This window comes from Photinus pyralis, unplaced genomic scaffold, assembly GCF_008802855.1.
Source record: "Photinus pyralis isolate 1611_PpyrPB1 unplaced genomic scaffold, Ppyr1.3 Ppyr1.4_LG5, whole genome shotgun sequence".
Classification (NCBI taxonomy): domain Eukaryota; kingdom Metazoa; phylum Arthropoda; class Insecta; order Coleoptera; family Lampyridae; genus Photinus; species Photinus pyralis.
Window position 1 is genome coordinate 25255615 of NW_022170596.1, and position 15433 is coordinate 25271047.

General features: G+C 35.2%; 2 protein-coding genes across 3 annotated transcripts in view; both read right to left on the reverse strand.

The window, feature by feature from the left end:
- Positions 1–4797, reverse strand: part of LOC116171173 (farnesol dehydrogenase-like) — a 37834-nt gene extending 33037 nt beyond the window's left edge. Inside the window, exon 1 of one of the 2 annotated variants that reach the window (XM_031487864.1) lies at positions 4690–4797. The gene's annotated coding sequence lies outside the window, so the exon portion shown is untranslated. The remainder of the gene's footprint in view (positions 1–4689) is intronic. The other variant, XM_031487866.1, reaches the window with a different exon arrangement.
- A 7516-nt stretch (positions 4798–12313) lies between these two features.
- On the reverse strand, positions 12314–13418 carry LOC116171343 (farnesol dehydrogenase-like). The gene is made up of 4 exons (XM_031488122.1): positions 13177–13418; positions 12684–13130; positions 12470–12637; positions 12314–12423 (listed from the first exon to the last, which is right to left on the reverse strand). The coding sequence occupies exons 1-4, from the start codon at positions 13282–13284 to the stop codon at positions 12382–12384; spliced, it is 765 nt and encodes a 254-aa protein (XP_031343982.1). The 5' UTR covers positions 13285–13418; the 3' UTR covers positions 12314–12381.
- Positions 13419–15433: the final 2015 nt, after the last annotated feature.

Here is a 15433-nt window from a genome sequence, read left to right on the forward strand (position 1 = left end):
GATGAGATCCATACGATTTGTAGAGTTTTAGAAGTGCGAGTTGAGTGGAGGTTTGAGTCGCTTCCATCGTGAGTTGTTGGTAAACTTTTTTGAAATTGAGCAAGTTTTTGCAATTTTAAAATATCGTAGACCTATTTAACTTACATTGTAATTTTGTGAAACAGCAAGTACACACCCACGAAATATATTGGCCAACTTATCAAGATTTCCAAAAACATTTCAAATCAATTTCGGTTCAGGAAGTATCTTCCCATTGTTTTCCCAATAATAGCGATAATCGGAATTTAATCTTTTTTTAGGATCCAATGTACCGTTTTAGACTGGTTCACTTTTCAGAGTCCTATGGGAATTTCAGACAACATTTGACCAACTAGGGTTTTTTTTACTAATTGGTACCTGCTGAAGACGAATATCGATGTTGGCAACTCGAAATCTGAACAGGAAGTTCAGAATTGAAGATGACGGCCAATTTCCGAAAATCCTGATCTTTTCACTCGCGCGACCGATTTTTTCGATCTAAAAACGGATCATAACGTTATTCCTGATGCATCGACAATAATAGTTAACCATTGTTTAAACAATAATTTAATAGTTTTTTAGTAAGTACAAGGACCACTCTTTCGAATTTTACGTTAATTGTTAAATCAAAATGAAGGAGTTCAACTAAACTGCGATGTTTCGGAAGCATCTTATTTTTCTAGGTATTTAAGCAATTACCGTTACTCAGGAGATATTATTGAAGTATGAAGGTATATAGAAAAGTGAATACAAATTGTATTAACACCTTATTCTCATGGAATTACGTCGCCCAAAAATAAACAAATAATAGCATGCAAACTTGGAAATTGACGACAGCAATGACGTGACGTAACTTCCTGTTATGGGGTGAAAGGACATAATATCCGTCACTACTACATTTGACCATTTTCTCGGGACCGATAAGAAATCCAAATTCCAACCCTTTTAGCGATAAATGTTTTGGATTTTTTTCGTCAAGATTTCCAATTTTTATCGCCAAATTATTCAAATTCAAATAAAGCGACAAAATATCCAACCAATTTGGAAGCTACGATTTGAATCTTCCAAATTTTTTTAGACAAAATATCCAAAAAATTCGGAAAGTTTTTGACAAGACCTCCTTTTTTTTAGACAAAAAATCCAACCAGTTTATTTTCGGAAAGTCTGCTTCCCATAGATCACATACGGACAGGAGGAAACTGATTGTGGAACAGTTGGGTACAATGAATTCAGAACTACGTACGATGACTTATGTTATATTCGAGCCATATAGGAGACTATTTTATAATTTGTTTCCAATTGTTTAATTTTAACCATTATTTCAATGTTGAACTTATAATCGTATACAGTGTGTTCCATTTACAGGCGAGATTATTACTAACTTTCGAAACCGCTGCTTTAACGGTAAGCGCGGGCAAAATAAAAGCAAAGGAATCTAATGACATTGGTTATCGTGCTAAAATATCATTATATCTCCTTATATAATAAATAAGTGACTTTAATTGTATATTTAAGAAAGTCTGTGCCTTTGGGGTATGAATGTGATAGTCTCAAACGAGCTAATGATAATAGAGACTTGCGTGGATGATAACACGCAAAAAGATTGCACAAAGATAATTAATAAGGGTCAAGATGTAGTGTAACTACAAAATCCATAATCCAGATGTAAAGAACTAAGAATTTTTACGGCGAGGGGATGACGTGTGGTATTTATTAGCGCGAGGTGAACAAATACTGTTACAATTTATAACGTTCGCATTTTTTTTAAAGGCGGAACGATTTCGTAGGTTAGGGTCATCCCTACCGAAATGATTAAATGTTCACTTACATACAAATTTAACGGTAGGCAGGCTGGCGGCCCATTCAAATTGTAATTTAAAACGTATGTAACACTTTTTAGCGACCTTTAAATCATGTAAAGTGTCTACGTTGACCGTGCAAGGAAGGAAGGGTTATCGAGACCACCCCAGGGTTTGACCACTGGTCGCAGGTACAAAATCACCTTCGAACTTGACCTACCTTACTTAATAGTAATACCCTTTAAATTTTGAACGTACTTAACTGTCCACTTCTTCCGAGGTTTTCTTATTGTTATTTATTTCCTTGTTATACTTGACCGAAGGGAATTTTTTATATTGCGTTTATGATCGTAGGGGAAGTACCTGGGAAATTAATACCTTTCATTTAACGTATATTTTAATTTATTAAGTTCACTATCTGCTCTCTGCCGTACCTACCGTACATAATTACACTTTAATAACCATATTTGCAATTAAACATACTATTTAAGATGTAGATTAGAAACAATCCCTTAATTAGTGACTATTGGAGACAACCTTTTACCAAAAAAAATCTACAATGCAAGAGCAGCAACTCAGTTTTCAAGAATTTTTGCATGTATAGGTGGATTCGAAGGGGAAAGTCTTGTCTCTTGCACAGAAAAATACGATGAAATTTTTATGAAGTAAGAGAAAATCCTAGGGAAATACACAGGACATTTCATGGGAACCAAAGGCAATGTATAAGCCTAATACAGTGTCGTGTAAAAATTGGAAAAAATCATAGGTAGGTCCAGACATGGAAATTAAGGTGTTTGCAATTATTAGGAAATAAAATTTTTTTCTTATCGGGAAATTGCGGGAAAGAACTTAGCTGAGTAATTTGTAGGAAATATGAGCGAGTTCACGAAATGTGGTATTTTAAGAAAATGTTCTGGAAATAGAATACTCTAAGAAAATCATGGGACAGTAAGGAAAAATTATTAAAAAAATAGAAACCATTTTACAAAAGAATATCGCTTCTGATTTTTAAGTTTAAGCTTAATGCAATGCAAGAACCTTTGTGGACATTAGACTGAAATGAGAAAACACTTGTCTACAAAAAAATTGCAATCGACCCCTTCTTTTTCAAAGTTAATGATTCTATAAGTAAAGTTCTGTTAGGTAAACATAAGCACAGGGAATTTGAACTCTAAAACTACTTTCTTGATAAAGATTGCCTTTGTATGTAAAGTTATTTTCTCCATTACAAAGCATTATTGTAGTTCAAAGTATTATTTACTTGTTGAAAGATCCTCGTAACTTTTCAATCTATTGTTGGAATTTTAACCAGGCAATTTTACCGCCGTGTGGTTATGAATTGTCACTTTCACTTACTTTCTGTCGCGAACCATATCCAGTTACATTTTGTTTTACTACAAGCGTTTGTTAGAACGCATGGAATTTTAATTGCCATCATCAATATTTATTAATATCTGGCGATTGCATTCATGAAATTGGGATTCCGTAGTAATTACGATAGATTCATCAATAGGAAGATTTGAATTGCGTTTTTTCTTTCTTATCGTAGTACCGCCATTTGCATTTCCCGTAATTGGAGTGTACCCGCTGATATTTGTGTACTACAATTTTTCCACCGACAATAAAATTACTGCTGCATCTACAATTAGCCCTCTTATTTAAGAGGTATGTACATTTTAGGACATCAACGAAGAGGGGTTGCCTTTGATATCTTTTAGGGTTTTTAATTTTAGTCTTAATAAATTCCGGATACGTTACGTTACATACGATTTCTGGTTCGACATACGAATTTGAGAAACCACTTGTCTGCGATTGCCGACGCTCTTGGCATATCTTCCACCTACTGATCACAAGCGGCAATTTGCTGTGAATTGGGTCAACAGATCATGAACGAGATTTGAAATCAAGGATCGATCCTCAACAACAAAAACAACTTCCTCTTTAGCATATTAGTTAATAACTTTTTGCCCCTCCGGGTTAAATGCATATTCAAGTAATTTATTAAAATTAGTACCTCTTTATAATATCTTTGCCAAGTTATGATCGAGTTTGAACAACGAATATTATTGTAGACCGCCACTTCTTTATGAATTGGTTGACCGATTAATTACCGTACCTATTATAAAAACAGCTTACGAGTAGAGCGAAGCCCTTCAGGCACTAGTCAATTAATTATATACGGAGCTCTGCGGCTTGGGAGGTTTTCTTTTGATGATTTGCAGGTTTTGGATGCGAGAATTGAGCTCATTCTTGGCGTCAACATCCAACTTAAATTATTGTAAGCGTTGCCTTATATGTTTTACTTATACTTTATACGTGCGAATTTTTGTCCGGAATATGTTGGAAAGAAAGATTGATAGAGGGTTTGTGAAATTGGGTAATTTTACTTGTGTAGTGAAGTTAATAAGATTTGTGAGTAACGTAACGTATAATTTTAAGTATTTTGGAGTATTTTGTGTGTTACGCGCTATCCAATTGGAGAGACAAATATTGATCTTTAAAAATAAACCAATACTTCTAGTGGTAACTAAATTGATTTTTACTGTTATATGTTCTCTATTTCATACGAGGAGAGTTAAAAGTTAGAAATTGAGTGGTGCTCAACCATTGGTAAGTGCAACGAAGAACGAAGATCAAATGCCCAGGACGAACTACCACTGAGACAGATCTCAAACTTATATTTCCTTGAGCTAGGTGGGTATGAGTGTTTATTTGAGGTACGTGATTAAAAAAAGTTGGGAAACGCTGTCATATGCAGACGGATTAAATACATCTGTGCCGTCAATTTAAAAATCTCAAATCCCGAAACATGTAGGAATACGCATCCTGTATTAAACATTTTAAAACATTTAAAACTAAAGCGATTCTGTACCTTCAAAGACTTCAGGGCTGGCTGCTTATTGGAAATTACACACTAAACTTTTAGATGAAGTTATCATCACGGCGACTCAACGCCAACTAAACTCTGTTGCGAAATAGTACCTACGCGTAATTTTATTTCATATAGATAGCTACGGCATTTTATAATATACTGTACCAAAAGAAAGCAAACAAACAAAAACGTACCTATACGATTCTTCGCAAAGCTTATCTAATCTAATCAAATTCTCATACTCGAAAACGTTTTAAATAACAAAATTCGAATTTACGTACCAATTTCAAAATGGATTCTGCGCAGTATACTGTATACACCTACCTTCAATCAACCTAGAAAGCAGAAAAATCTGAGAAACAGTAACCCCGCCAGCATAACGACATAAAAATATTTATAAAAAAAGCAGCGATTCCCCAACAATCATTAGTCCCTTCTAGTAGCAAGAATATTATTGCAAGCTATAATCTATTAGATGGTCCAAACATTTACTTGAGATTGGCCCGAACGTTCAAAACCTGCGAAATGTATCTGAGTGAATTGATAATAATTAACTTCAAAATACTTCGCAGATACTCGAATCAAAGGTGGTGTAGGAGATATAACCCAAAATTTATGGACAACTTTACCGAGAGTGAAGCTGTTGGGTTACAAATAGAGCGATTAAGACAATTAATAAAAATAAATTAATAAATAGTAAACCCATGTAGGAAGAACAGGCCCTCAGTATACGAAGATCTTGTGAAAGTTTAAGGGAAAAGAATATAAAACGTCCTTGCATGGGGGGTATCGATTCAATGTTCTCTTCCCTATAACTATACACGATCTTGGTATACTGAGGGGTATTCCATACTCCCCAGACTCCTCGCTGCTGCGGTCTCCCGCGAAACATTCAGCCCGAAGGACTGTTGTGGTTTGCATAAGAGACTATAGAATCTTCTTTTTTATTATACCTGAATCACAATCTACGTTTAAAACACTCAAATGCGTGCGAAAAAAGGCCTTTAAAACACACGTGCTTTAAAGTTGCTAGGTAATGATACTTCAAGTATGACTTTTGAAACTGTCATCTGGGGTTGAAATAAAAAATCCTCTTAGGTCGCTTTCTATAAATGCAGAACATTGCTTTTGGCTTGTACCTATCATTTGGTTCAAGCTTCCACAAACGCGCTCAATTTAGGGCATGCTTCCAAATCTGTTCCACTTTTTAGTCGCAGCAATGTTTGAAGTTTTGAATGAATGCACCAAAAGATGATTTAAATACCTTTGACATTTCCTTCATATATGCCAGCATTATCGATGCATTTAAGACTTTATTCGGTAACTTCCTATTCATCCATGGAAACAACTTTTCATATGCTTGATAATAGGCTTTACTGGATTGGGATTTTACACCTACCAACGTTTGTTTAGATTTTACAACAAGCGATTTAATGGACGGTGTACTATATTTTTCAACGCAAATCGTTTTATTCACAAAGACGATAATTTTTATAAGCAAACGTCAATTGAGATTTCCATGGCAATCGTGAAATGACGAACACCAAGCCCACTTAGTTAGATTATGTATTCGAGAATAACGTCAATATGATTTCATTGTATTTCCTATTTTTAAATTATACTGCAGGTATAATAAAAAATACTATAAGATACACGTGTATAATTGGCCTTTAAAGCACTTGCAACGTTAAAGGCACTCCGCTTTGCGTCGTGCCCTTAAACTCGTTGCGCGTGCTTTAAAGACTTGATTATACACTTGTATCTTAATATACTATTCTTGACGATTATTCCATACTTCGCGAACTTAAGGTGTTCGGGCCCCTTCCCAAAAATTAGGGTTTATATGGTATTTGCACTGTACATGTAGAACCGGGTTGTCTAGGGGGTATGGAGTACCTTCCACTATACGAAGATCTTGTGGACGTTCAAGGGAAAAGAACATAAAACGTCTTTCCATGGTAGGCATCGAATTAAATGTTCTCTTCCCTACAACTATTACAAGATCTTCGTATACTGGGAGATAGCCCATACCCTCTAGATCCCCCGGTGCTACTGTCTCCCATGAAACATTCAGCACTAAGGACTTTTGTGGTAGTTTTGCATAAAGGACCATAGAATCCTCTTTTCCTGACGAGTATTTCATACTACGCGAACTTAAGGTGTTAGATTTTATGGTCATTTTCCACAAATTATTATGGTTTAAATAATATGTGCAATATACGTCGTGGAGAAGAATGTAGAACCGGTAGGTCTGGGGGTAGGAAAATGAACAGCAGTGTTAATCGCGAGTATGTTGCATTTAATATAATTATGTTACAGTCGAGTTGAGAATTTAAGATGAGAAGAAACCGTTAGCTCTTTTGGGAAACCGATTCCGCTGTATGCATTTTTATTAATTTGTTTTAAACTCTTACATATGTATTTGTCAACCGTTGTTATTCTCCGTAGAGTACGAAACACGATAATAAATGAAATTAAAAATTGAAAAACTCCGTGGTGATTAGGACCTATGGTAGGTCTTGTTGATATTATTCTTGTACTTGTTGCGCATTTGATACACAGAACAAAAATAGGCTATAAAAAAGAATGTTTTCGAGAATTTCGTTAATACTAGCTCAATATACCTCACGTTTAATAAAATATAGCATTGCCTTTCGCCCCATTTGAAAATTGTATCAGGTGCATGTAACGCGACCCGTGCAGGTCTTAAATCAGGGTGCATAACGTTTCTGCATCCCTGAATGGTGTTATATAGGGGCTAAAATGATAGATAACCGTGCATGACATCCGATAGGGGATGCGTTCTACTTTCGGATAAATGCCGGTAGAGAATCCGTGAGATTCTCTCTGATTTAAGATATGATTGAAATAGGGGATGATTTCGTCTATTGTACTATTACACTCCCATTGTTGTTCAAGTACCATTCGTATGGTTTACTTACTTCGGGACGTTAAAAATTTTTGAATTCGAACTGAAATCTACTGACGTAAATAATTACATTGTTCCCACAACGCGCAATAAATACGTTACGAATCAACAGCTACCCCATGCGCCCGGAATGTCCAGAAGAAAAGGCTAACAAGTTATTTAAAACTATTTAGTGCGGCACAAGCCATCTTTTTTACCTAACAAGTCAAGTTTGGCATTTACGAAACGAAAATCTCGAAATTCAGGAACTGAAACCAGAAATGAACAGGAAATAGTGTACGGACTTGAATTAAAAGCAGGTTATATGGTGAAATTTTGTATAATAAATAGGGGTAGGTTAGGCACTCGAATTCGTTTCAAGTTTATTAAATTGTCATATCTCGTACTAATCCACTGGCCATAGGTCATTTATCAAGTTGACTAGCTTGATGTTATTTAATCCCACTTGAATGCTCGTGTGATACGGTTATGCATACTATATTTTTACAACCCTTATACGTTTACGTATTTACAATGAATTATTTAGTAACGATGGCAGCTGTAACTACACTTTAGATTTTTGGCAACTGCGTTTTACTGCCAATTAAAGTACCTACTCATTACTATTCTATGTTTAAAAACAGATCTTTTGGGTTATTTCGTTACATCACGTTTCTTTTAATTTCAAAAAATAACGACGATTTTTCTCGGTCATCTAAAACGATCACCGAGACCTGAACATCACAATCAAAACAGAAATGACGTTTTGTTGAATTTACATGTAGTAAATGAACCTCAAATAGATCATACCCCCGTATAGTTCCACGAATACCAATCTACCGAAAGCCGTACCTACCCAACGAAGAGCCATGGAGTCCCGCAATTCTGCATTAAAATATAAGATTCACTTGTTGTTGCATAATTTTAGTTGACACATTGTCTAATATGGCAGGTTGTAATTAGTGATAATTAGCAAACTTACATAACTACATAATTTAGAATCATGGAGAGACGTGATTATTAAACATCGCATTTAATTAGACACGAAACGGTGTAGGAAATCCAGTAACTTACTTAAGGGTACAGATACTAATTAGTTACAACATTTCTTAATAAACAATTTTTACAGAAATTATGACCCTATCGTTCTGCTCCGTTTTAGAATGGAATTATGAACTATTTTTCTAATTTTCAGCTGCAGGATGACTAATTGCTTAACAAACAGTTTCACACTTTTTGGGTCAATGATTAAACATTAATTTTTTGGATCATTAGGAAGAGCACAATTAAGCACTTTTGATGTTTAAGTATCTATCATTTAAATTTTATTCTTATCAACTTTTAGGTATGCACTACGAATATGAAATTTGCAGTAGATGGGGTAGTTTAGTTCAAATTATTAACCTTTACCAATCACGTGGCTTGATCAAGTCAAATAGTGTTGAAGATCATCAAGCTAAATACTAAAGGCTAAAGGTAACTGATGAATTACTACGTTAAATAAATTAATTATTATTGTGTTATCCGCTGTGAATTTAGGTGGAACAAACAGATAATAAATTCAGGGTAACGTGAAAAAATTAATTTTTGAAGTAGTAGGCACAGAATTTAACCCTAATTTTATCCAACCAAAATAACTTCTTTAAACAAATAAAGATATGGCTGTCATATTAATTAAATTAAATATTTTGCTTTAGCTTCACAGAAAAAAATCTCTTTAGGCTCCTAAAACTGTTACCGGCACTATACTAATTGGCAACGTCAACTTTGTCTTCAGGTAAACACATCGCTTACGAAAGAAAATTAAAATTCGGATGCCAAAGAAACAATATCCAAATTAATAAATATGACAGCCAGATCTTGATTTGTTTGAAGAAGTTATTTTAGATGCATAAAATTCAGAAGGGATTTTGTCATTTAAAAGTAGACATAGAGAAATCAATACACGTGAATCCCTATGTCTACTTCTTAATAAATATCACTGTATACATAGCCATTTAAGAAAAATTTCCTATATTCGCCTTTATGTTACTTTGTTAATTACGTTACTCGTTTTACCTAATGCAAGCCATACGCTAATTAAATAAATAAGCGACAATTTCGATCGCGATGCAAATACCAATTCGCTCTCCTTTGCAGAAGGAACACAATGCACTTGCGTTTGACGTAGTTTAAATAAATATAAATAAATTCGTTTAAAGCTTCTTTTGAAAGTGTGAACGTTACAATAGCAACAACTTAACTCGGTTTTTTTTTGTTAATATTAAGATCTATCGACGTTACCGTATAATTTTAGCAACTACGTAACAAAAAAGTAAAATTTGAAATCATCTAATGGAGTAGGAGATGATATATTTTACTGTTCAATGTCTTTTCCATATTTGTAAATCGTAGAACTATGATCGCCATCTGCAAAAAAGTAGAAGTGTAAATTTAAACCCCTATCGCAATACGGGGTAGTAGATTGAAAATTAGCAGGACAACAACAAAATTTGATTAAAGAACGCTGTTGCAGTTGAAAGTCACAATCAAATCCTGTGTGCAAACTTTTATTGTTTGGCCATCAAGTAGGTAGATGGCAGACACGAATTCGCCGTCATATTTTAATCGATCCCTCTTTGGGGTGCTATAATACGTGTAGGTACTTTTCTTTTCTGACGGAAAGTACAATCGAAATAATAAATTTGATTATGCGCACATAATTGTATTATGCAAAAGAATTGCTATATTTTTATTATTTTATTATTATTATTATTATTAATTTTTCTTAATTTTTCGGTCATGATAGTCCATTAGTCAACGCCAGTAGATAGATAATAGTAAATTAACCATCCATTAACAACAATTAGAATGTGCAATCGAAATTCGAAACGAAACACGAAAGACCAAATTATTCTGACTAGAAAATAACATATTAGAAACACCCAAGTTCATGAAAGGGATATGGAACACCTTATACAGTCTACAAGGTAAAAGCACAGATGTTAATATCTGTGGGAAGAAGATAGGGAGAGCATTTTTCCCAGGATTACAATTTCAGAAACACGACTAAGCGCATTATAGTCAAGTTATTCAGCAACAAAGTAGCATATTTTTAAATAGAAAAGCCTGAACACTTTTGCATATTTTAAAAGAAAGTGAAATTATGATTTAAAAAATTCGTTAAGCCGCTTGTGAGCAAGAGGCGAAGAGTGTACTTTCAAATTTGTTTTTTCCATTTTAATGTGTAAAAATTCAAAGTTGTAAAATTCGAAAGTGAAATTGGAACAGTTGCCACGTAATGTCAAGATCTTATTTATACAAATCTAAAAAATAGTGGGTCTGTTTCGTTTACCTTCTAAAGGAAAATTTAGTATATCATTCAAAAATTTCTAAGAAACTCAAATAATTCAAAAGGTTTCCGTAAAAATATTAATAAAAACTATGGGAAGCTAGGAAAAGGAAACGTGCCCAACGTTTTCAAAGTGGATAAACAAAATTTAAAAAATATATATATAAAAAATCGAGTGACATCCAGCCTCTGATACTCCAGTATCAATCCTCCTGGCTGGAACCCTTTTCCCCCGTTGATTAGTCGACTACGACACGCAGCATCTCTGCGGTAGGAGTATTCTCGCTCCTACACGGGGAATTAAGGCACAAAACAACTAACAACACAAAATTACGCGTGCTTGATCCCCACATTGAAATCGCCTAACGAATTCTATTCACTGACTGTTCCCCATTTTGAGTGAGAACCCATTTTCATCAAACTCATTAGGAATATCTCTACACACGTATACTTTTCAAATATTGATCAGAGTATTCGGCCTCGAGAAAACTGACCCCCAATTAAACATCGATACCTCCTCTCAAGCAACTAGCTTCAAAAATATTTTGCTTTGGGGCAAATTCCCGGTAAGGATTTCTTTGAGGGCGAAACTTCGAGAGATGACCCTTTCGGGGAAAATAGCTTTGGGGATTATTTTATTACTTTGAGTCGAATATTCAGATGCAATTCGCCGGAAATGAGGTGCCTCCATGAATTATTTCCTGAGATGCTGTTTTTAAATGTATCGATATACTGTTTGAAATTTGTGTTATAGTTTATCCAAACCTGAAGCACTAAATATTTTGGAGGAGTATGTAGAACCGGGAGGTCAGGAAACCAGGATTCAACATTCATTTTCTATCATAAGATTTTCGTTTACTGGGATGGTATGGGGGGGGGGGGTATTCCGTACTCCCCAGACCTCCTGGTGTTACGTTCTCCCACAATACGTTCACCCCTAAGGACATTCGATATGGTCTCTTTGTAAAAATTATGCTGTAAGTGCTGAAAGCAGTAAATATTTTAAGGGAGAATGTACCTAAAACCGGGGGCGCCTGGTGGTATAAAATACCTCCCAGACAATAACCCCCCAGGAAATTGCTTTTCTAACTATCATAAGATTTTCGTATACTGGGGTGGTATGATTGTAAGTGCTAAAAGCACTAAATATTCTGGGGGAGAATATAGAACCGAGGGGTCTAGGGGGTATCCTTTTCTTATATCATAAGATTTTCGTGTACGGCGTTTTTCATCCAATTATTGCCAACGTCAGTGAAGGAAACATATAAATAGGAAATTTCTGTAAAGAATGCAATTAATTATACTTCCACACAGCAAAACAAATTTTCGGCTCTTTTGATGATGATAATAGTTGATAATATTCGCTGGTTGACATAGAAACCAACTTGCCATCGTATTTAATTTAATATAATCTATTTTTATTGCTCTGCATTCTACATAGATAAATGTATCCTTAAAAATCTTGACCTATGGGTCTAATGGTGATGTCGTGAACCTAAACGGATCCGTCAATTAAAACGATGGCATCTGAAAGTAGTTACCTGAACATGTGGAGGTGTTGATAACAAGTAAGCGACAGTATCGGCAATATCTTCAGTATCAAGAGAGACGGTAGCTTCATCGAACGAGTTCACAAAATCTGCCATTTCCGGTTGGATCCGCAGGGTTGCATCAAAAATTGGTGTGCTAACATATCCAGGACTTATACTCTACAAACAAGCTCGGTTTATTACCATTTATTCAAAGTCCACTTACAGAAACTTTAATTTTGCTTTTTATGCCGTTCAATTCAACCCTTAGCCCTTCAACTGCGGCGGTCACTGGATACTTCGACGCGCAGTACACATTCAAATGTTCCACGCCAATCATTTTGTACCCGGCAATGTCGTTCATGTGAATGATATGCCCATCTACATTATTCGCACGCATATCCTTCACAGCTTCCCTCGTGGCGATACACAATCCGATATAGTTGGTCTCCATCATATCCCTCCACATCTCCACGCTACCATCTAAATAATTAGTCAAACGAACTATACCCGCGCAATTAACCAAAATATGAATCGGTCCCAAATGCTCTTTTACCCACTTGAACGCTCCTACAACCTGATCTTCTTTAGTCACGTCGACCTGTAACGCGTGCAGGTTATCGGAGGTACTCAACTGCTTGATTTCCTCATTTCGACGTGCAAAACCAACAACCTGAAACAACTTTTGGGAGTACTGTACCGTCCGGCCGATATCTTACAATAATGTTCTCCCGTAACAAACGCTTTGTAATGGCGGCGCCCATACCGGAACTTGCCCCAGTCACAACGGCAACTTTTCCAATCCATCGATCTAAAGACAGTACCATGGCAAACACTTAACGGCTTCTAAGCAAAACAATGTTCAGATTCCCTCGCGTTTAATTTGTATATCACGCTATCTCAATTGGCCTATTATCTACTGTGTGACCTTTAATGGCTTGTGTAACGTAGCCTAGCGTGTTCTAAATTGCATTATGGCTAACCTTCATCTTATATAGAGTTAAGAAATAATTGTATGTAAACAAATTTGTCCGGAATTACTATGAACACAGAGATGCCAAAACAAAATAATATGGCGAAACTCAGTGAGCATTGAGCAATTGCACTTGAAGCATTGTCATGGTAACGCAATACTATTTTCTAAACCATTTTCTGCTTTCCATTTTCCAAACGCGATTCTTTCTGTTGAAAAAATCGAGACGACGAGAGACGATGAGATATTCAAGACGATTTTTAATAAAAAATAAACGTACAGTTTTTTATAACAGTCAACAATCAAATCTATTTATTTGACACACTAAAACCTTGATCTAACGAATTTTAATGTTTTTTTTTTTCAACACTTCCCCTAAAACACAAAATTCTTGTAACAAATAACAGATATACCTAACATAACTTCTAACCAATTTCAACTTCAATCATTCCAATTTTGGTTCGAAGTTCTTGAAAACGGGGTCTTGCAATTGGTTTTGTTAAAATATCTGCCAATTGTTTTTTACTAGATACATGTTCAATCTTCATTTGACAATTTTGCACTCTTTCTCGAATAAAATGTGCCCTAACATCAATATGCTTAGAGCGCTTATGAAAACTTGGATTTTTAGCAAGTTTTATAGCGCTTGCATTATCTATCAGAAGAGTTGGTACATCAAATAGTGCGGAGAAATTTCATTAAATAAGCGACTCAACCAAACAGCGTCTTTAGCAGCCTCACTGGCAGCTACATATTCCGCTTCTGTCGTCGATAATGAAACACTTTGTTGTCTTCTACTTGTCCATACAATAGCACCACCGCAGAACTTGAAAAATACTCCACTTACTGAGCGACGCGTATTAGGGTCACTTGCATAATCGGCATCACAGTAGGACTCTAATTCTTGAAAATTTCCAGTAACAGTATAGCAAATACCAAAATTAATAGTACCTTTCAAATACCTTAAAATTCTCTTTACCATTGTCCAATGCTGCTCTTGAGGGTTTTCTACAAATTGCGAAATATAATTCACAGCAAAGGCAATGTCAGGTCGTGTAGCTACTGTCAAATACAATAAACTACCTACCGCTTCTCGGTAAGGGGCATTAGTTCGTTCAGTATTTAGTACTTCCCCTGTCAGTTGACATCGTTCAATAGGAATCGATACAGGATTTGCATCAGTCATGTTATATTTCCGAAGAAGTCCTTTAGTGTAATTTCTTTGGCTTATAAAAATTGACCCATCATCGAAACGATCAATTTGTATATTCAGGAAACTTCCAACAACTTTATCAATAGTTATTTTAAATTCTTCCTTCAATTTTTCCAAGAAATCTTCAATGATTTCTTGTTTCGTGGCAGCAACAAGACCATCGTCAACATAAAGAATAACCAACAACTTATCATTTTCATTTAGACGAAAATATAAACATGAATCGGCTTTGCTCTCTTGTAATCCAAAAGAAATTAGAACATCCTTGAAACGTTTGTTCCAACATCTTGGTGACTGTTTTAAACCGTAGAGACCTTTTCTTAATTTGCAAACTTGTTGACTACCATCCTCATAACCTTCAGGTTGCTGCATATAAATTTCTTTATCAATGAATCCATATAAGAAAGCAGTTTTTACGTCAAATTGAGCTAATTTTAACCGTTCCTTTGCTGCAATACTCAAAAAAATTCGAATAGTATCAAAACGTACCACTGGACTGAATGTTTCTTCATAATCAATGCCCTCTCTCTGATTGAAACCACGAACAACCAATCGTGCTTTATACCGAGCAATTTCTCCAGTACAATTTCGCTTGATCTTGTAAACCCAACGATTTGAGATGGTTTTTTTACCTTTCGGTAAGTCAACCAATTCCCAAGTTTGATTTTCTTCAAGCGAGTCCAATTCCTCTTTCATTGCTTTATTCCAGTGTCTCTGTTCTGCAGTTTGTATTGCTTCAGAATAACATTTTGGTTCTTCTATTTCAGCCATCATAATGTCTAGCAATCGC

Bases quoted from the DNA above. Each gene is read 5' to 3' on its own strand.
- LOC116171343 (XM_031488122.1), bottom strand. From the start codon at position 13,284: ATGGTACTGTCTTTAGATCGATGGATTGGAAAAGTTGCCGTTGTGACT. The intron at 13,131-13,176 runs GTAAGATATCGG...AAGTTGTTTCAG, and splicing joins TGTTACGGGAGAACATTATT to GTTGTTGGTTTTGCACGTCG. The intron at 12,638-12,683 runs GTAAGTGGACTT...GCTTGTTTGTAG, and splicing joins AAAGCAAAATTAAAGTTTCT to AGTATAAGTCCTGGATATGT.